Raw genomic sequence first — 22,976 nt, forward strand, 5'->3', positions numbered from 1 at the left:
TTAAGTCAGGGCCTAAAGTGAAGCAACATTTAAAAAAAAAGATTATAAAATGTAATGCCATAGTGACCTCTACATTATGACTACAACAATGTGTGTAAAATACTGATATTTCTTATATTTTATGCCAATAAAACAGCCTTAATAAAACAGATATTGAAATTTTTAATGTATTGGCTTCAATAAATTAAGAAAAGACAATAAATATGAATCACAAAACTAACTAACTTAAACATTGAGTAGGGTCATGTTGGCCCCAAAGATAATAGGAGAGTTAAAGAACACAGCACTTAATTAAAAAACAATCATATACAAAATGCAATACAATAAAAATATAATTCAAGCATTTAAACTTGAGAATTAAAAACATATTAGAAGGTGAGGGTAAGACAATATGACAATATGGCATAGATTAAAACAAAGGGCTGTCTTACATCCCACCAACAGTCTATTTTTTACTCTTTTTGCGCTTCCCTCATTTATAATAGCAACAGTGCTTCTGAATATATTTACACTGATGGTGGTCTCAAAGTGAGGTATGTTGAGGTAAATGTCTTGTGTTTTGCTTGTTTATCTTGGCAACGGAAAAACACAGGAGCTCCACTGACCTTACATACAACCTAGACAGATTTCAACAGTCAGTGCATTGCTATTTTAGCAATGCAGGCAAGCCTGTTAGAAAGCTTAACCTAGGCAGTAAAGACAGTTATTCCAGCAAAAGCAGGAATTTACAGTTTTTAATTCCCTTTATTTTAGAAGAAACAGTGACAGAGCTCTCCTTATTTTATACCACCAGGTGTTCACTGGCATCTTTACGGCTGAAATGGTGTTTAAGCTCATTGCCATGGACCCCTACTACTACTTCCAGGTGGGCTGGAACATCTTTGACAGCATCATCGTCACTCTGAGTCTGGTGGAGTTGGGGCTGGCGAACGTTCAGGGTCTGTCTGTGCTCAGGTCCTTCCGTTTGGTAAGCCTGAACAAATTCAATTGTGTGTGCTGTTCTAGTGCATCTCAAAATCTCATAGATTTTAAGTGATTTTAACCCAAAAATACAGTGTCTCAAAAAATTAGAATATTATACAAAAGTGTTGGCAGTTTGCCAAGTCCTGCTGGAAAATAAAAGCCGCATCTCCATAAAAGTTGTCAGCAGAGGGAAGCATGAAGTGCTGAAAGATGTCAAACTTGGACGGTGTGTCTCTCCACTCTTCCTCCAGACTCTGGTCACTTGCTTTCCTTCGAATGAAATGTAAAATTTACTGATGATCAGTGATGGTTCAATGGAGAGACATGTCATCTGCTGGTGTTGATCCACTGTGTTTTATTATCAAGTCTAAAGTCAGTGCAGTTTTCTTTTCCCACAAAATCTTACAGCACTTCATATCTTACAGCTTCCCTCTGCTACTGACAACTTTTGTGGAGATGTGGATTTCATTTTCCAGCAGGACTTCCAAAAGTACCAATTGGTTTTCATTGGCTGTAAACCATAATCATTAACAATAAAATAAATATAGATCACTCTGTGTGTAATACATCTATATAATATATAAAGAGTTTCACATTTTAAACTGAATTACTGAATTACTAGTATGCTTACTGGTAAGTTTTTTTTTTTGCATAATCATCATGTATCTATATGAGTGTTATTGTTTTGTTTTTCTTTTTTCTTTCTCTTATGGTTTGTATGTGTATGATGTGACGATGTGTCTTTGCTGGTTGTGCTGGAGTTAGCTGCGTGTCTTCAAGCTGGCAAAATCCTGGCCCACGCTCAACATGCTGATCAAGATCATTGGCAACTCGGTGGGAGCTCTGGGGAACCTGACCCTGGTGCTGGCGATCATTGTCTTCATCTTTGCTGTGGTGGGAATGCAGCTCTTTGGCAAGAGCTACAAGGACTGCGTGTGTAAGATCGCTCAGGACTGCGAGCTGCCCCGCTGGCACATGAACGACTTCTTCCACTCCTTCCTCATCGTCTTCCGCATCCTGTGCGGGGAGTGGATCGAGACCATGTGGGACTGCATGGAGGTGGCTGGAGCAGGCATGTGCCTGGTGGTCTTCATGATGGTCATGGTCATAGGAAACCTTGTGGTGAGTAGACTGGTTATGGTCATAAGAAAAGAATGGGATTGCATGGATATCATAACAAAGTCTTGGCACTGCCCACTGATTTATGGAGATGCGGATTTCATTTTCCAGCAGGACTTGTCAAACTGCCCTCACTACCGAAAGCTCTAATTGGTCTTATATAATATTCTCATTTTCTGAGACACTGATTTTGGTCAGTGAATTGCTGTGAATAATCAAATAATCAGGATTTGATTATTCATAGCAATATTCTGTGATTAACTGTTGCACTTCTTCTTTTTAAGATGCACATTTTTTGTAGTGGATATTTAAATGTAGATAAAAGATTAAATGTGTGAAATGTAAAATGCAACTATATTTACATTAGTAGTGTCATTTAAAATACTACTATATACTAGTATTAAAAGCCAAAGTGGGGCGCTGGAAGAAAGAATGCATGATCAATTGAATAGAGGAAAGTTTTTTTTACTTTATTGTAAACATCTCAGCTTGGTTGCAAGGATTTCTGAATTAGAACTTATATTGCTGAATTTAAAAACCTCAGTTGGTGGGATGAATACTATATTTCCCTAGTTTCATGTGCAGTTTTGATGTTTTATATCAATTTTCTTCATAACAAGCATACAAAAATCAATAGTGGTTCGCCTCAGTAGCTAGCTGGGTAGCTAACTATCCCGTTCCACCTTAAATGGTGCAACAGACAGTAGTGGCTGCAGCATTTAAGGTAGAACGGAAAAATTAAATTAAATAAAAGTAAATAAAACAAATTTCAGCTTCCATTTACAGAAGATGGTCAGTGTTATGGTCAGTGTACCATCAACATGCTTCTGAAGTTGCAAGATTAAGTCATGGTTGTTACATAACGTTGAATTGGATTTTTGTGAGCATTTTGCAAGTTTGCAAGCATCCAGTGAAAAGGGATTTTGTAAGCAATTTACAAGTTTGTAAATCAATTCTAGATTAGTGGTGTCAATCAATTAAACATTTTAATCTGATTAATCACAACATTATTCTGTGATTACCTGCAATTAATTGCACTTGTTCTTAAGACATTCTTTCATAGTGGAAATGTAAGAAATGTAAAATGCAATTATATTTACATTAGTGGTGTCATTAAAAATACAACTATATACTAGTATTAAAAGCCAAAGTGGGGCACTGGAATAAAGAATGCATGATTAATTGAATAGAGGAAACTTTTTTTTCACTTTATTGTAAACATTTTAGCTTGGTTGCAGGGATTTCTGAATTAGAACTTATTATGCTGAATATAAAAATCTCACAATAGGGGGGATGACCATTAAAAAATAGCCTGGGGGAAATATATAACGTCAGTATTCAGTAATGTGTACACTGTCCCTTCAAAAGCTTCTTACGGTAAGTGCACAGGCCACCTGTGTAGCTGGACTTTATGTAAGTAACGCCTTAAATGTGCTTTGGTGCTGCATTAGTTCATGTATGAACTAATAAATATGCAAGTTGAATATCATCAGAGCGACCGAGTGTTCTACCTGCTCTATTGTGTTTTTATCTGGGTTGGAGCTGGAAGTCTGAACCGAGACCGGCCCCGGAGCGTTACAGCTGGACATGACACATTGGGGGATGTCTCCTCCGACACTGTGTTGTCTCCTGAAGACAGAGCTCTTTAAAGAGCACTTACTCTCTTAACACCTCTAACTAACTACCTTCTACTACCAGATCAGGAGAATCTCTCACTATCTTTAATAAACTCCTGAAGACAGAGCTCTTCAAAGAGCTCTTGCACTCCTAACACCTCTAACTAACTACCTTCTACTACCAGATCAGGAGAATCTCTCACTATCTTTAATAAACTCCTGAAGACAGAGCTCTTCAAAGAGCTCTTACTCTCTTAACACCTCTAACAGACTAACTACTTCTAACCTCATTTCCTTCTTCCCCTCCTGCACTCCTCTATCCCACTACTTCCCTTTGACCTCCTTTAGGCCCTATATAAAGATGTTTTTACCTTTAACTTCTATTACTTTTGTACTTCACTATTGCAAGTTGCTTTAGACAAAAGTGTCTGCAAAATGTAATGTAATGTAATGTGTTGAAGTTTTTTAGTCATTCAATCAAAAAAAAGGACGTTGGTTACAACTTGGTGGTATTTTGTAAGTTGACAGCACTATTAAAGATACATTGATAGATCAGTGTTCCCTGGATGTGGTTGGTTTAAAGCATAGAGTTGGAAACTTGGAAGAGAGAGAGAGAGAGAGAATCTGTTAATACTCAGTGTTGAGTTGGTGAGACGGAAGCAACCCTTGCTGACTTCATGACTGATGTTACAGAACACGGACATAAATGATGAGTTGTTAGCAGCTGAGCACATCATTGCCATATTTGCAGCCCACACCAAGCTCATTTCCTGTGGGGATATACATAGAGAGGAGAGGAAGTGGCTTATCATAATGAGGTAACAAAAGCATGACCCGCCCATGCCAGCCAAGAGTAGCATATGTGTTGTGTCACCACACACACACACATTATACACACACAACAAGATAAATGCACAGTGTGACTAAACACTGTTTCTCCAGCCCTCACTTCTATTTAAATCATATGACTTGAGCCAGAAAACAGTGGTTCTGACCTTGGCTATGTGCTAAGACTCGACTCAAGTGAGCTTCTTGGCACACTGGAAACAAACACAGACAGCTGAGATGCACAGAGCAAGATCCTGAGATCCGGTACTGATCAGATCCTCGCTCTGCACAGCACGGCACATCAGCTAAATCCTCTGATAGGCAGCAGAGCAACTGAGAGTAGTCCAGATTCAAATACATGCTGTAACTTGTGGAGAACTGATTACTGAAACGGCATAAAGGTCAAGAACCGTATATTCTTATTCCTTCAGATTGCACAAGATGATGCACATCCTGCAATGTAACTATAAGACTTGTGTATATTGCGATGATGATACTGAAATAATATGTAACCCACATCCTCAAAGAGTTCTTTGCCATGAGGTGCCATGTTGAATATCCAATGGCCAGTATGAGAGAATTAAACTCAAAATACCAAACTTTACAGCCCGGCACCACATTCACACCTGGAAACAGGGAGGGGCAACAACACAATTGGTCACAATTTCAGCATTTTCACAATGAGATCTATCTATCTATCTATCTATCTATCTATCTATCTATCTATCTATCTATCTATCTATCTATCTATCTATCTATCTATCTATCTATCTATCTGTCTGTCTGTCTGTCTGTCTGTCTGTCTGTCTGTCTGTCTGTCTGTCTGTCTGTCTGTCTGTCTATCTATCTATCTATCTATCTGTCTAAGGCAGCTTTGTTGAGATTCTTGGTATTGACATATAACAATTTAGAAATTATTGAATTAATTTATGAATTATTATCACAATTCATAATGTATAATAAACATGACTATAACGTGTCATACATTTTTATAAACATTTATAATAGTGTTATAGTAATGCTTTATTAATGCATTGTGCAATGCAATGTGTTATGAGTATGTTTATAGTGTCTAATATACATGACATTCATAGAAAGTGTTACCTCTAAAAGATTACGAGGTGTACTCACTTTTGTTTGATACTGTATTATGAATGTAATTGTTGTGCAGTATTTAAAATATAGCCGTCTTATTTTCAGTCCTGTCTCATCATGCATTCTCTGAATATGCCTCGCTCTGAATCTCATTTTACCAACACAGCCTCTCCTATAGCTGCCTCTCATACTGCTGAAACCGTGATCTATATCTAAAGCAGAGAAATCTGAACCCAGAAGTTGGATAACTGGGTTTGAACACTAAAGATAGCTCCTCTCTAACAGACCTGCAGACAACATAATGTTTATTGACTCCTTGTAGTTACAGACATGACATGAACCTAATACCCGCCATGTATACCAGTCATACCATTTAGGATTGAAAAAGATTAGCTTTTATTGCTGTGGGGCCCGGTGATGTGGGGCCAGTTTGTGAAGTGTTGGGAAGATGTGGGCAGGGCTTTGAAGTGAAATAAAAAAAAAAACTTTTGTTGGTGTTAAAGATCTCCTTCCACTAAAATCCACTTGTTCTTGTTCTGTGTGAAATACTACAGATCTCTCTGAGTTGTATATGATGCTACATGCTACACATGAAACTGTTTCTCAGCCTCCACTGTCTGCAGTAGCTACTAAAAGAAAATCCTCAGAAATACGAGTTGATCAGAGAGATGTAAAATAGCGAAAATAACCTGTGACATGCGGCAACAGAGAAAGGTAGTTTAAAGTTTAAGGGTTAATTAAACCGAGCATTCAGTGCTGTATCTTTAACTAAGGCTGTATCTCTGAAAACATTTTGTCCTTTGAGTTTTAGAGCTGTAAAAGTGACTGTGGGCTGAAGTCAGGTAGACATTCTCTGCTGCAGTGCTGTTAGCCAATCAGAGGCGATATATTTGCATGTATGAACATTCATGAGCAAGAGCAAAAGCCTGTCTTTTTTTTAGAGACCTCTAATTTTTGTGATCTAAATCAGGGCTAAATAGAAACACCTGAGCACTTTTTTTTTTACAAAAAATGGCTCACATGGCATTCATTCATACTAGAGACACAACTAGACATTTTAAAATAAATGAAAAAATGATGGAATGAGAACTTTAAGGATTTTATTAAACAAAGGACTTTAAATAAGACAAATCTAAGCCTTTAAATTGGAAGTGACCTCCTTTACATTGTGTTTTATTTCTTCTCTCAGGTGCTGAATCTCTTCCTTGCCTTGCTGCTCAGCTCGTTTAGTGGAGATAATCTCTCAGCAGGTGACGACGATGGTGAGATGAACAATCTCCAGATCGCCATCGGGCGCATCACCAGGGGAATAGACTGGGTCAAAGGCTTCATCGTCGGCCTGATTCGGCAGATCCTGGGCAGGAAGCCTCCGAATGATGATGATGGAGGTGATGAGGGAGATAAGAACAAGGAGGCTCTTGAGTTGAACCACCTCGATGGAGGGAAGTTGGCCGACGGCTTGAGCAACTGTCTGGAGTCTTCAACCCTGAACGTGCCCATCGCTAAGGGAGAGACCGATGTTGAAGATGACGAGGAGACGGATGATTCTTCAGATGAAGAAGGGGAAAAGAATGTAAATAAGAGCTCAGCTCTGCTGTATTGGTTGTTTCGAGTTCTAGTAACATTTCATAATTCTATTCATTCTATAAAACATGAAAAGCAAAGGTTTATCACATCACAACACTGAATTTTTTCGGTTCCCATAGGGGTGCACTTTTTTGCAGGGGTGCCAATTTTGGCACGACACCTGGATTTCAAAATTTTCAGAACTTAATTTTTTTGTGAACTTTTTGGCAGAGGTACCAAATTCGTCACAAAACCTGTTTTTTCAATACTTTTCGGAGACAAAGTTTTATCGGTTCCCATGGGATAGCACTTTTTGGCAGGGGTGCCAAATTTGGCACGATACCTGTTTTTCAAAAAATTCAGAACTTGCGTTTTTTCTGGTGCCCATGGGGTAGCACTCTTTGGCATGGGTGCCACTTTTGGCATGACACCTATTGTCCAAAAAAATTCTGATCTTAAGTTTTTTTTGTTGCTCATGGGGTAGCACTTTTTGGCAGGGGTGCCACATTTGGCACAACACCTGTTTTTCAAAAATATTCAGAACTTTATTTTTTTTTGGTGTCCATGGGGTATCACTTTTTGGCAGGGGTGCCTGTTTTGGCATGATACCTGTTTTTTTATTTTTTTATTTCAGAGACAAAGTTTTTTTTTTTGCGACCCATGGGGTGGCACTTTTTGGCAGGGGTGCCACATTTGGCACAACACCTATTTTTCTAAATTTTTCAGAACTTTATTTTTATTTTGGTGTCCATGGGGTAGCACTTTTTGGCAGGGGTGCCAAATTTGGCATGACACCTGTTTCTTTAAAATTAAAGATCTCATTCTCATATAGTTAAAGAGGCACTAAACACCCTGATTTTAGCTGACTCCACCCTCAGCCCAATTTTTAAAAAGACTAAAAAATAGGAGGGGTAGTTTGGGAGGGGCACTGGGTGATGTATGGGTTTAGGGGCGGGGCAGGAGGGAGAACTAATTGGCTGAGCTGCAGCAGAGCAGTGAGAGTTCAGCTTTGCCGTATTTGGTTCTTATACACATTTTAATTTTTTTACTCTGCTCTCTCACTCTCTTTCTCTCTCTCTCTCTTTCTCTCTCTCTCTCTTTTTTCTCACTTTGTATCAGGATAATCTCAATGATGGAGAATCGTCAGTGTGCAGCACTGCAGACTACTGCCCTCCAGAACCACCTCCTGAGATAGAAGAGGAAGAAGAGCCGGAGCCTGAAGAACCAGAAGCCTGTTTTACTGCAAGTGAGAGGCTTAGTTGTGCTTAATTGTTATTTTCAGCATTAAAACAGATAACATCACTCTTAGAGAACAATCCATCCAGGGAACATCACAATTTAACTATATGAAATTATTAATAGATTTTTTCTTTATCTTTTTCTGCATGCTAGACTGTGTGAAGCGATGTCCCTGTCTAACAGTGGACATCACACAGGGAAAGGGGAAGAGCTGGTGGAACCTGCGCAGAACCTGCTTTACCATTGTGGAGCATGACTACTTCGAGACCTTCATCATCTTCATGATTCTTCTCAGTAGTGGAGCACTGGTGTGTTTTATTTTTAGAATTGCACAAATAACACTATGTCCAAAAGTCACCCATACTAGTTTAAGATGTCCAAATGTCCAAAAGTATACAGGTTAATGGACAGTTAATGTCTAATTTCTAAATAGAAAAGCATAGATAATAGATGTGGATTTTGGGGAATACACAAATATGAGCCCAATCTCAAGAGCTACAAATTCCCCATCTCGTGAAAAATCATCATAATAATAGTAATCATAATAACAACATATTTAAGATAAAATATGTAAAGCATGATAGCATAATAGATATAAACAATGCAAAAGAAACATACTTGCTCAAGAAAAATATATCAATTTGTGTACAAGTTGGAGTTTGTGTCTAAACTGCTGCATTCTAGTAGCTGCATTCAAAGTGAATCTGGGGGAGAAATGGAAAATAAATAAATTTTACAGCTTAATAAATATAATTTAACCAGGTCCAAACCACAAATATACACAAGAAAGTACTGAAGTAATGGAAAGTCAAATAAGTTCTATAAAAATTTTCATGGGGCACCACAAAGCATTTTGAGTTTGAGGCACCCAATTGGCCAGCACCAGCCCTGTTTTCTGGAGTATTGGAGCACCAACTAATCAGTCAGCATCAGTACCTGACCTGACTCATGCATGTTCTTGTGGGGTTAAATGCTCTTTGCAGCAGTGTCCCAACATCAAGTGTAAAATAGAAGAATAGTGCTAAAATAGAACAATGTTTTTTGTACTTATTATACTTTAATTACAGTATAAAAATAGTACAATAGTCTTACTTAAATTGTGCTAAATGTAATTAACTGTGCTAAAATGGAACTATTTTAAATATACTTAAGTATCCTTTAAACATACTTAAACTACTTCATGTATGATGAAAGCATAATATTAATGTACTTTTAACATATTTTAAGTAAGTACATAAATCTATTAGTATATTTACAGCATACTTAAACATTTCTCAATATGTTTTAAGTACAATTAAATATATATTTTTTCACCAGGGCACAGCAGAGATGATGTTGCTACTAAGCTACTTAATTCTACAGTATTTATTTGAAGCTCATTTTTCTTTGTGTTGTTGTTTTGTTGTTGTTTTTCTCAGGCCTTTGAGGACATTTATATTGAGCGCAGAAGGGTGATCAAGATCATTCTGGAGTATGCAGACAAAGTCTTCACCTACATTTTTATTGTAGAGATGCTGCTGAAGTGGACTGCTTATGGCTTTAAGACCTACTTCACTAATGCCTGGTGCTGGCTGGACTTTCTTATTGTTGATGTGAGTTCATCTCATCACAATCTCACTGTCTCCTCAAACTGTACATAATTCTGTAGTATTACATTGGTATAAAAAAGCTTGGGCACCCCAGATAATTTTAAAGTTAAATATATCATATAGCAGATGTATACAGTGATATTTGAGAAGTGAAATGAAGTTTATAGGGCAGCCTTGTCGTTTTATTGACTCAAATATCTTTACCACTAATTATCGGGGTAAGCTCATTGACCCTTGACCTACATACACAGGTAAATCCAATTATGAGAAAGGGTTAAACTAACCAATTGCATCTTCTTTGAAGAGCGGAAACATGGCAACCTTAAAACAAAACTCTCAAATGACCTGAAAACAAAGATTGTTCAACATCATGGTTTAGAGGAAGGATACAAAAAGCTCAATAATCTCAGAGATTTCATCTGTCAGTTTCAACTGTGAGGAACAGAGTGAGGAAATGGAAGAACCACAGGCACAGTTCTAGTTAAGGCCTGAAGTGGCAGAACAAGAAAAATCTCAGATAATCAGAGGAGAAGGATGGTGAGAACAGTCATAGAGTCATAGTCAACCCACAGACATCCAGAGCTCCAAAGATCTACAACATCATCTTACTGCAGATGGAGTCACTGTGCATTGTTCACTATTTACTATTCAGCACATTTTGCACAAAGAGGGGATGTATGGGAGAGTCATTAATGCAGAAGAAGCCTTTTCTGTGCACACGCCACAAACAGAGTCGCTTAAGGTATGCGAAAGCTAAAACACATTTGGAAAAGCCAGCTTCATTTTGGAATAAGGTTCCGTGGACTGATAAAGCTAAAATTTAGGAGTTATTTGGAGGGTGGTAATTTATGCATGGCGGAAAAAGAACACAGCATTCCAACACAAACACTTTACTGCTTTGGTGGTGGTTCCATCATGCTGTGGGGCTGTGGGATCAGTGCAGGTACTGGGAATCTTGTTAAAGTTAAGAATCGCATGGATTCCAGTCGATATCAGCAGATTCTTGAGAACAATGTTTAAGAATCAGTGAGAAAGTTGAAGTTTGGGTCCCACTTTATAATAAGTGTCCCTAAGTACTATGTAGTTACACGTTAACAATCCATGTAACTACAGTGTAACTACTGATGAAGTACACGTTGTTACAGATTAACTACAGAGGTACAGGTTATGTAATTACACATGTGTATTAAGGTTTATTTTGACTTGTGTAAGTGTAAATGTGTACCAGGGTGAGTGTACTTACACATGTAATAGAGCAAGTGTAATTACACATGTGTAACAATGTGTGTGTACTCAATCAGCCCTAATAACATACTAGACAATAGCTGTTGGATCTGTTTATACTCAACTTACCACACACACTATTACACATGTGTAAGTACACACACATTGTTACACATGTGTAAGTACACTTGCTCTATTACTTGTGTAAGTACGCTCACCCTGGTACACATGTGTACTTACACAAGTCAAAATTAACCTTAATACACATGTGTAATTACATAACCTGTACCTCTGTAGTTAATCTGTAACAATGTGTACCTTATCAGTAGTTACACTGTAGTTACACGGATTGTTACTTAGGGACACTTATTATAAAGTTGGACCGAAGTTTGAAGCGCCGGGGCCAGATACTTCAACAAGACAACGAGACTAAACACTGAACACTGCTCAAAATCTACTAAAGAACTAAAGCATTCATGCAGAGGAATAAGTACAACGTTCTGGAATGATCATCTCAGTCCTCAATCCAGACCTGAATATTATTAAAAATCTGTGGTGTGATTTAAAGCTATTTAAACAATAAACCTGACTGAACTGGAGATGTTTTGTAAAGAAGAATGGTCCAAAATACCTTCAACCAGAAGCCCGACACTCATTGGAAGCTATAGAAAGCGTTTAGAGGCTGTTATTTCTCCACTAAATATTGATGTAATTTTTCTGTTAGGGTGCCCAAATTTATGTATCTGCCTAATTTAGTTTAAAGAATTGTTGATCACGAAAATCCTAAAAAAAAGTTTTCATACCACTGTAAATATGTTCTTTATATCTTTTTTTCAGGTGTCACTTATCAGTTTAACAGCCAATCTTTTGGGCTATTCTGAGCTGGGACCAATCAAATCTCTCAGAACTCTCAGGGCTCTTCGACCTCTACGTGCCTTGTCCAGATTTGAAGGAATGAGGGTGAGAAGCTTTCAGTGTTATGTCTAAATGTGTCTGAGTACAGTGGACCACACTCTGAGCTTCTTATGCCCTTATGTCCTTACAGGTGGTAGTGAACGCTTTAGTGGGCGCCATTCCTTCCATCATGAACGTGCTGCTGGTGTGTCTGATCTTCTGGCTCATCTTCAGCATCATGGGGGTCAACCTCTTCGCTGGAAAGTTCTACCGCTGCATTAACACCACCACAGAAGAACTTTTCCCAATGGATCTCGTCAACAACAAAAGCGACTGCATGGCGTTAATGTACACCAACGAGGCGCGGTGGGTCAACGTCAAGGTCAACTACGACAATGTGGGGCTGGGCTACCTCTCGCTGCTGCAAGTGGTGAGCTTTCTCATATTTTGTTACAATCTGTTGAAATACGACAAATAGAAAGAGTACAGTGGCTTGCAAAAGTATTCATACCCCTTGAACCTTTTCACATTTTGTCCCTTTTCAACCACAAGCATAAATGCATATCATTGAGATTTTAAGTGACCAAAACAAAGTAGCACATAATTGTGAACTGAAATGAAAATGATACATGGTTTTCAAAAAATGTAATTCAAATAAAAAACCTAAAAATGTGATGTGCAAAAGTATTACTCTGAAACCCCTAAATAAAAAAAAGTAACTCTGCTCATCACCCTAAATGCACTCTGAACTAACCATCCCACACAACTGTGAAACCTAGATAGATAGATAGATAGACAGACAGACAGACAGACAGACAGACAGACAGACAGACAGTCTAGGTAGCTGCGCCATTAAAATAGCAATCCGCCAAATTCAGAGCACACCTGGCTCTTAAACAGAATGGTGAGTGATATATTGATTGGTTTATTTCACGTACAACTAATGATTTATAAAGGAAAATCAAGAAAATTATCAGGGGTGCCCAAACGTTTTGATACCACTGTAAGTATGTTCTTTATCTTTCTTTTTTTTCAGGTGTCACTTTCAGGTGTCTCTTAATCACATCCATGATTAATTAAGAGAATGAGTACATGCCTTTTGCGTGTTTCATATCGCTCAAGGTGTACTTTTCCCGTTGTTACAATAGCAAAGACACACTGACACACCCTAAATTAGGCTGCACGGTGCACGGTTGACGGCTCACCAACAACAGATTCCTGTAGTTTTTCCTGTTATACTAAACTCATACTGTAAGGTCCAAACCATGGTAATGTCAAACTGTATGTACTGTGTGATAATTAGAAAAGCATTCGTTTAATCACAACGATTGGGAAACTCTTTTGGGGCCTGTTTAAAGAATTGAGTTACGTTATATTGTAAAAGTTATATCACAATGTCATAATTTTTTTTTAAATATAATTAATATATATACATTTCATAGCTTGTTTTTTTCTTCCTTGCGGCAGAGGATCCAAGGTAATGTTGCTCATTGTGTGCACCACTGGTCTGTAGCTTATTATTAAGCCAACTTGCAAACTATAATTTCTTTTCTGATCACAGGCTACATTTAAAGGCTGGATGGACATCATGTATGCTGCTGTGGATTCCAGAGAGGTATTGATTGATCTATTCTTTATCTTGTTTCCACAAATTTAAGTCCTTTCAGTGCGTCTTAATGCGAATGTGACATTGTGGCTGTGTCATTTAATTTATTTTTTTTGTTTTGTTTTCTTACAGGCTGAGGAGCAGCCGTCATACGAGATTAACATCTACATGTACCTGTACTTTGTGATCTTCATCATATTTGGCTCCTTCTTCACCCTCAACCTCTTCATTGGTGTCATCATTGACAACTTTAATCAGCAAAAGCAAAAGATAAGCATCATTTCTTTTTTTAACATTATCTAGGACATATTCTTTTACATTAAAGTTTGCTTGAAAAAAACAGTCTAATATGAACTGAAAGAATAATCTTGTATTTATTTTTTCTTCTGCACTTTGGAGGAGAAGATCTCTTCATGACAGAGGAGCAGAAAAAGTACTACGATGCCATGAAAAAGCTAGGTTCAAAGAAGCCAGTAAAACCCATACCTCGGCCTTCGGTATGCAGAAATCAGTTCACTGCACTTTTTTATTTTCTTTATTTTCTGAAGAATTAATAGAATTACAGGTGCATCTCGAAAAAATAGAATATCATAAGCGTTTATTTCTTTTATTGTTGATGATTATGACTATGGGAAACCCAAAAAACCCTAAAAGTCTTACAGGGAATTAGAATATTATATTTTAAAGACCAATTGGTACTTTTGGCAGTGTGGGCAGTGTGCCAAGTCCTGCTGGAAAATGAAATCTGCATCTCCATAAAAGTTGTCAGTAGCAGAGGGAAGCATGAAGTGCTGTAAGATTTTGCAGGAAAACAAAACTGCACTGACTTTAGACTTGATAATAAACGCAGTGAATCAACACCAGCAGATGACATGTCTCTCCAAACTGGATTTCATTTTCCAGCAGGACTTGGCACACTGCCCACACTGCTTAAAGTATCAAATGGTCTTATATAATATTCTTTTTTTTGGGGGGGGGACTCTAATACATCTATATAATACGTATATACATTTCTAATTTTTGAACTGAATTACTGAAATTAATTAACTTTTTTTTAATGATATTCTAATTGTTTTAGATCCACCTGTAACATTCATTGCCATTGCTATATTTAGGTATATTCAGTGTGGTTTTTTTAATGCTCTTTTCTCGTTGCTTTAAAAGTATGTTTCTTTCCCAGAACTGTATCCAGGGTGTGGTGTTTGACTTCATCAGCCAGCAGTTCTTTGATATCTTCATTATGGTGCTTATTTGCCTGAACATGGTCACCATGATGGTGGAAACCGATGACCAGAGTCCGGAGAAGGTGGAAGTCCTTTACCAGATTAATCTGGTCTTCATAGTCATCTTCACTTCGGAGTGTGTGCTCAAGATGTTTGCGCTCAGACATTACTTCTTCACGATTGGATGGAATGTCTTTGATTTTATCGTAGTCATCCTTTCTGTAGCTGGTAAGTTCTAGACATCTAAAGACCTAATATGTCATTTTGACCAGGGTTCAGAGTTTGTGCTCTTCTAACGTTGCTTTCATTGCTTTTCTGCTTGTCTGTTCTGTCTAAGGTCTAATGCTGTCAGACATCATTGAGAAGTACTTTGTGTCCCCCACGCTGTTCCGTGTCATCCGCTTGGCTAGGATCGGTCGAGTGCTGCGTCTCATCAAAGGGGCGAAGGGCATTAGAACGCTTTTATTTGCCCTGATGATGTCACTTCCTGCCCTTTTCAATATCGGCCTTCTTCTGTTCCTCATCATGTTCATCTTCTCCATTTTCGGCATGTCTAATTTTGCCTACGTGAAAAAGCAGGCTGGCATTGATGACATCTTTAACTTTGAGACATTTGGGAATAGCATCATCTGCCTGTTTGAGATCACCACTTCTGCTGGTTGGGATGGGCTCCTACTCCCTATGCTCAACAGTGCTCCTCCTGACTGTGACCCTACTGTTGAAAACCCTGGGTCTGATGTGAAGGGGAATTGTGGGAACCCAGGCATGGGTATCATGTTCTTCTGCAGTTACCTCATCATGTCCTTCTTAGTGGTGGTGAACATGTACATCGCCATCATCCTTGAGAACTTCAATGTGGCCCAGGAGGAGAGCGGAGACCCGCTGTGCGAGGAAGACTTCGAGATGTTTGACGAGACGTGGGAGAAGTTCGACGTTGAAGGCACCCAGTTCTTGGAGTACGACCGTGTGTTTGACTTCGTCAACACACTGCAGGAACCTCTACGTATTCCCAAACCCAACAGACTCAGACTAATCCAAATGGATTTGCCTGTTGTAACTGGAGACAAAATCCACTGTCTGGACATCCTGCTAGCAGTCACACAAGAGGTCCTGGGTGACACCACGGAGATGGCAGCCATGAGGGAGAGCATCGAAGCCAAGTTTAAGATGAGCAACCCTACTTCTGCTTCCTTCGAGCCCATCACTACCACTCTCAGGAGGAAGGAGGAGGAGCGGGCAGCCGTCCTGATCCAGAGAGCCTACAGAAAACATCTTCTCAAACGGTCTATCCGCCACGCCAGCTTCATCCGCCGCTCAAGAAAGAAGAAGGTAAGGCGCCAAGAGGACGAGGAACCACCAGAAAAGGAGGGTTTAATAGCACGCAAGATGAACTCTCTTTATGGCAGTAACCCAGATCTGGCCATGGCTATGGAGCTTAAGGCCAGGCCCATGCAGTCTAATCCCACCTCGTCTCAGCCTCCAGTGCACAGGACCTATCGGCGGCCTCAAGGCCGAATGATGGTAATCCCGGTAGAGGTCACAAACGAGGTAATTCTGCGTTCTGCACCCACGGCTTCGTGGGACTTCTCAGAGGTCAGCTCAGAGGCGTCATCACTGAGGGAATCAGTAGTATAGTGGACAGACAATGCTGTTTTGTTATTTGGCTCTTGTGTTAAAATGGATGGAGTATCACTTGCACAAACATAACAACCCTGATGCTCCAGGAAGCACCGTGATGGTGGACTGATGGGATTGCACATTGATGCTAAGGAGCAATGCAATAGATCTTGTTGGTGAATCACCCTTTTCAACTTTATTCTTTGGAGCAGATTGATCTCTTTTTTGATACAATCTTTGCTCAGTATTTATACAAATATGCTTTGGCAGTGTTTAAAATTCTCCAGATGGCCACTTTCCACATCCCCTTTGCAAGATATACAGTATTTTTTTAGTGTTCATCATCACCTAAAAGCTGTTGAACAGGATTGACTTTCGTTTTTTTACCCAAATTCCCCAAACGAAGTATACAGTTTAACTGTACAGCTACTCTAGCTAATAACTAGTCTCTACAATTCATATTGAGGCCTCACTTTCCTTTGCACTATTTATAAATCCCCAGTTTGTGGCCTACCAGGTTACAGCAGGGCGATGGAATGAGTCGAGCAGACACTGATCAATTTCATGGGAGGTGTAGAGTCACATTGGGCAGTATGTGCAACTACGTAAGGCATACATAAACAGTATGCTACACTGACCTATAGGTTTTAATACGAGCGGTATGGCCTTACATTAGTGCTGTTTCAGGGCTTTCACAGGTGGATTGTACTTCTAGTCAATTGTGTCATTTCATTGCATGTAGTCATACTTTTTATGTATGCTTCATGAAGTTGCACTTTATGTGCACTGTGACCAAATGTATGTCAAATGTCCAGATTATACATGTATTAAATATAGCAAACAGAAGTTTGTAACAACTAAGAGAATTCATGCATTTCTTTTTGTAAATTGTCAAGCATGCTTGTTAGACTCTTGCCTTTTTCCAAAAGTTAAAAAGTTAATTCAGTGCCTTGCAGAAGTACTCAGCCTCTTCTTAAGTCATTAGATTTGTCTGGACAACAGATGACACACATTATATTATATTGTTTAGCCATTAAAATACTGGTGCAATATACAGCTCTGAAAAAAAATTAGGAGACCACTTCAGTTTCTGAGCAATTTTCTCTGATTTTGCCCTGGTTTTAATCACAGTTTTCATGCATCTTGGCATGTTCTTCTCCACCAGTCTTACACACTACTTTATTAACTTTATGCCTTTTCTCCTGGTGCAAAAATTCAAGCAGTTTGTACATTGCACTGAGGACCCGTATCAGGCAAACACCTGTTCTCTGATTGGATAGATAAATCTCGTTGGACGGATTTATTTGCATAAAGATCACCTTGGCTCAACTTTTCATCCCATTGTATCCCCGGGACTTGATGCTCCGGACCCATGATGCACCGCACGACTGCGTCTGATGGAGCCGATGCTTCCCATTGAAAATGAATAGGATATGTGGCTGTGTCAGAGTTTGTTAATATCGTTATACTGTATCACTCCTTCAAAGTGATTGTTGGCTTCTTTATGGGTTCTATTACAAGTGTTATCTTTACAGTGGTGATGTTTTGAGGGCGTGATCCATACAGTTAATACAGTTGATCCACTACCTTTATCAAGCACTACAGCACTACGTAAACCTTATGTTAACCATGTCTGGAAGAAGTGCAGAGTTTTCTAGGCTCAGATATTTTTTGATATAACTGATGCGATGTTCTCCAGATCAAAGATTTTCAATCAATCTCCTGAAATGAAATTATATTCATTACTCCATATATTCAGGACCATCCAAACTGTAATAAGCACCAAGTCCAAAAGCCAAGGTTAAACATGATATGGGGTTGTGTCTGTACACTTCTCTGTCATGAAATGTAAAATTTACTGATGATCAGTGATGGTTTAATGGAGAGACATGTCTGTCATCTGCTGATGTTGATCCACTGTGTTTTATTATCAAGTCTAAAGTCAGTGCAGCGTTTGTATGGTTTTTCATGCAGATGCAGATTTCATTTTCCACTTGGCACACTGCCCACACTGCCAAAAGTACCAATTGGTCTTATATAATATTCACATTTTCTGAAACACTGATTTTTTGGTGGATCACTCTGTGTGTAATACATCTATGTAATATATGAGTTTCCCATTTTTAAATAAAATACTGAAATGAAGTAACATTTTTAATGATATTCAAATTTTTTAGATGCACTAGTATGAACAAAAAGCATTTTTCAGCTAGTCATGCGGTCATGCTTTTCTTTGACGTAAAACCAAAATTCCTTGAGTTCATTTAAGTATTTTGAAATCCAAATTCACTGAACAAAAAGTGTTTTTTTTTTCATCTAAGAAGGTTGAGTACTTTTGCAAGGCAATGTGTTTTAGAATGGAAGTTGATCATAAACATTTCCCCTACCCTCAATATTTGACCTAGATTTCATCAGGTTGTATAGTATCTTTAATAATTTAATAAACATCACTAAAAGAGGGTATTTATTGTAAGGTTCATTTCAGGTTTTAACATTTAAGTCACTTCTATTGTTTATGAATTGAGACTGTGATGTTTCTTTACTGAGTTTACAGTTTCTAAACTGTTTACAGTTTTCATCTGTAGAGCATTTTTAATGTGAAAGCTAATTTTTCATACAGTATTCAGGTCATGCACATCAAATTTAGTCCGTGTTGTAAAGGAGTTGATAGGTTGTGAGTGAAGTGAAGCTCTGTAGGCGTGGTTGAAAGGGTTAACTTATTGACACAGTGTCACAGTCAGTTTTTATGTTCCTTTTTTGTATTGCATTGGTTTGAGAAAGTTCTGTGAAATCTTAAGTCTTAAAATAACGGACGATGTCTTACGCCTGAAAATGTGTACATGAATAAATTGAGCACTTTTGAGAGTTTTCTTTTCCTGTTGTAGGCTTTCTGTTGTTTTGTCCTCGCAATATTTTTTTGTGGGATTCAAGTCGGGCTTTTAGACCCTGTTTACACCTGGTCACTTTATGTCACTTGTATCTGAATTGTATTCTGTTGAGATTTTTAGTCAGACTGAAATCTGATTTTTGGGTTTTGGTTCTGAAATGTGCTGTGGAGAGACGGATGTATTTATAGTGCTAGAAAATGCAGCTCAGATGCGTCTCTGACCACCTGCCGAAGAGGTAAGTGATCGGATTTATATGTGTTTTAAATGCGTTTACACTTGCATTCTAATGTGACTTGGCCTTATCCACATAAAATATAGCACCAAAGGTAAGAAAATGTGTGTTTGGTAGATTATTTCTTGGTTGTACCAATACTTCTTCGCAATAAAAATTATTCTGTTGGAAAGTTTTTAATTTCCCTTTTAAGTTGAGCTGAGTTTGTTGGTTGTATAAAAGTTTTAAAATATTAAAAATATATTCTAATTTCCTTCCATTTTTTCACCCCAGTTTAGCTTGGTAGATTATTTCACCCATTTAGCTGATACTCAGCTATAAATCGCCCCTCACTAATGATGCCACAACACAAGGAGGGTGAAGACTAGCACACGACAGACTCCGCCTCTTTTTGAACTGCCGAGTAGCATCACAGCTCGCTCGGGGCTGTGTAGGGCAAAACGCAGCAACTCAGTTCTGATACATCAGCTCACAGACGCACTCAGAGAGAGCAAGACCTATTGTGCTCTCTCAGGGCTCCGGCAGCTGATGGCAAATTGCGTGACCAGGATACGAGCCAGCACCTCCCGGTCATAGTGGCAGCGCTTTAGACCACCTTACCTATTTTGTGGAACATCAGCTTGAAGTTGGCCTAACACACGGGCTCTATCCAGATCAGTCAAACATGGCATGAAGATGATGATTCTTGAAACAGAACCTACTGACCACTGTAGCAGAACCCATGATCACAGGTGCTGATAATCAGCACCTGGGGGAACACGAAGCTTAAAACGGAAAAGAATAAGCTGTTAGGTGTTGGCAGAGATGATTTGGCACATTTTTCATGGACACAACCCAGATACTCAGCTCTGCTGCTCATCTTCTAAAAGAAAAATTAACTGGCTTTCCAATGGTATAAGATTTATTGCCACTGAAGCTTTATAACGACAAAAAATTTAATCTATCAAACACACACATTTCCTTACTTTTTGTGCTATGTTTAAGAAGATCCTGATACTCGAGATGAATTAAGTGACTAGGTGTAAAAAGGGTTTTCATTTTTTTTGTCTATACGGTACTTTTACAGCATGTAGCTTTTGATTATTTGTTACTGCTTCAGATTTATATGTTTCTATTTGTTTATGCTTTAATGAATGATGATTAAGAGGCTGTTTACACTTTGCGTTGGCGTGCGTTTACTGTATCTTGACCAGATCACGTTCAGATTCTCACTGGCCCTCATTAAAAGCCATTAATAATCGCATCAAGGTCGCATTGTGATTGAATTAATTGGATTACCATCCTTAGTTACCATTAGTGAAAAGTATGAACACTATTATACTGCCAGATAGTATTCACATCTGGATGTGATGCGCACTTTAACACAAGGTGTGAACATGCTCGGAGAGATTGCAGTGCTTTAGGCTGATTGTGATTGTACTGCCTGTATATACAGTATGCTTATTTTAGAGGCATTTAGAAGATTTTTTTTATTATTATCATCACTGTTATTAGAATCCTTTCCTTGTTTATATCAATTATTATTATTTTAATAATAAAATGTTGTTTGTTGAACACAATGTTGAAATAAATTTGATAACATGATAAAGTGGCTGATTTGTCTCAGTGCTTATACTGACTTGGAAAAAAAAATCAATTTCTGAATCAGTTTCTTTGATTTTGCTATTTATAGGTTTTTGTTTGAGTAAAATGAACACTGTTGTTTTATTCTATAAACTACAGACAACATTTCTCACAAATTCCAAATAAACATATTGTCATTTAGAGCATTTATTTGCAGAAAATAACAAAAAAAAAGATGCAGAGTTTTTAGACCTCAAATAATTTAGAGTTCAAAAATCTATTTTTTTTAATCACAGTTTTCATGCATCTTGGCATCATGCTCTCCTCCACCAGTCTTCCACACTGCTTTTGGATAACTTTATGCCTTTACTCCTGGTGCAAAAATTCATTCAAGCAGTTCAGCTCGGTGAACTTTAATGTCTTGTGATCATCTGTTTTCCTCTTGATTATATTCTAGAGGTTTTTAATTCGGTAAAATCAAAGAAACTCATCATTTTTAAGTGGTATCTTATTTATTTTTCCAGAGCTGTATGTGATATTTTTTCTGATTTTTGTTTTTTTTTACAGTACAAGTTTACAGTGTGTTGAACATCTTATCAAATGGCTCTTCTATTGAAGAGGATACTTATTCTCAGAAATGCTCATCAGGTACTTTTTCTGTAAGGGTGACGCCCCCATCTGGCTGTTTCTCCTCCCCTTTTCGCAATTTCTATTTTTACTTGCAGCAGAAGCAGCAGCAGCGAGGAGGATTAGCAAGTGTTAATAACACGAATTCTGTAGCTGCAGGTTTTTTTATTATTTTTTTTATTTGCACATTTTATCTGTCTTATCTGTGCTTTAATTTAAATGTACGATAAACATACATTACATGACACCATACATTAATGTTGAAGTGGCCGTTCACACACAGTTTAAGGCACAGTTCTCAGGGTAACGTGATATCAGCACGTTGATGATGATTATTAAAGCAGATTTCACAGTAAAATGTGTTTATAAATGCAGCTTGTTGTGTATATTGGTGTGTGTCAGACTCAGGGGGTTGCCGTGGCTCGTCTGGTGACCTCATAAGTCTGTATCTAACGGGTTTATGGGTGTGGAGGTAGATTACAGGCAGCACAGCTTTCACACAGAGGTGAAAGTCATGGACTGCTTCCCGAGGCATCTGAGAAGATCAGATAGTGGTAGTGTGACGTGTTTGTGCTCTGTGTGTGTGTGTGTGTGTGTGTGTATGTGTTTATTCGTGTGTGTGTGTGTCAGGCTTACAGTCATCTGGAGATGTCTTCAGAGCACCAAGTCCCCTACCTTCAGCCAGTGGAAAAGGTCAAAGTTCAGCTCTATCTCTATGAGAGGATGGTGGCCTCCACATACACAGAGGAGGAGCATATCTGTACTGCAGAAGCTGGATTTTCCCTTTTCATTACTCAACAGTGTGAACACAGAACCACAACCAAGCTGAACAACTGTCCTCAGTTCTGTAGTGTCACAATAAATCACATTTAATACAGTATAATTGTAAAAAATAATGACAGTAATGTCAACTGGCTTTTTCTTGCTTTTTATAAAATAACACGGTACTGCTTTAAAATAAGGCTCCTTTATAAAGGCTTGTCTGGGCGGGATTCGTTTCTCAGGGGGATGTCTGTATTAAATATTTCACATTTCTAATCAGTGATAAAACTCCTGCATCCGGACTGCAATTGTTAAAACAGGATGA

The 22,976-nt window shown here is 38.3% G+C and overlaps 1 protein-coding gene across 1 annotated transcript in view; it reads left to right on the top strand.

The window, feature by feature from the left end:
- scn4aa (sodium channel, voltage-gated, type IV, alpha, a) overlaps positions 1–21,260 on the top strand; it is a 51,552-nt gene extending 30,292 nt beyond the window's left edge. Inside the window, exons 14-26 of the mRNA XM_022669273.2 lie at positions 794–967; positions 1,729–2,085; positions 6,811–7,194; positions 8,307–8,433; positions 8,580–8,734; positions 9,845–10,018; positions 12,077–12,199; positions 12,285–12,563; positions 13,695–13,748; positions 13,872–14,009; positions 14,132–14,236; positions 14,920–15,190; positions 15,300–21,260. Of these exons, the coding sequence (XP_022524994.2) occupies positions 794–967; positions 1,729–2,085; positions 6,811–7,194; positions 8,307–8,433; positions 8,580–8,734; positions 9,845–10,018; positions 12,077–12,199; positions 12,285–12,563; positions 13,695–13,748; positions 13,872–14,009; positions 14,132–14,236; positions 14,920–15,190; positions 15,300–16,597 (3,639 nt within the window). The 3' untranslated portion in view covers positions 16,598–21,260. The remainder of the gene's footprint in view (positions 1–793; positions 968–1,728; positions 2,086–6,810; positions 7,195–8,306; positions 8,434–8,579; positions 8,735–9,844; positions 10,019–12,076; positions 12,200–12,284; positions 12,564–13,694; positions 13,749–13,871; positions 14,010–14,131; positions 14,237–14,919; positions 15,191–15,299) is intronic.
- Positions 21,261–22,976: the final 1,716 nt, after the last annotated feature.

This window comes from Astyanax mexicanus, chromosome 15 (genome assembly GCF_023375975.1).
Source record: "Astyanax mexicanus isolate ESR-SI-001 chromosome 15, AstMex3_surface, whole genome shotgun sequence".
Taxonomy (NCBI): domain Eukaryota; kingdom Metazoa; phylum Chordata; class Actinopteri; order Characiformes; family Acestrorhamphidae; genus Astyanax; species Astyanax mexicanus.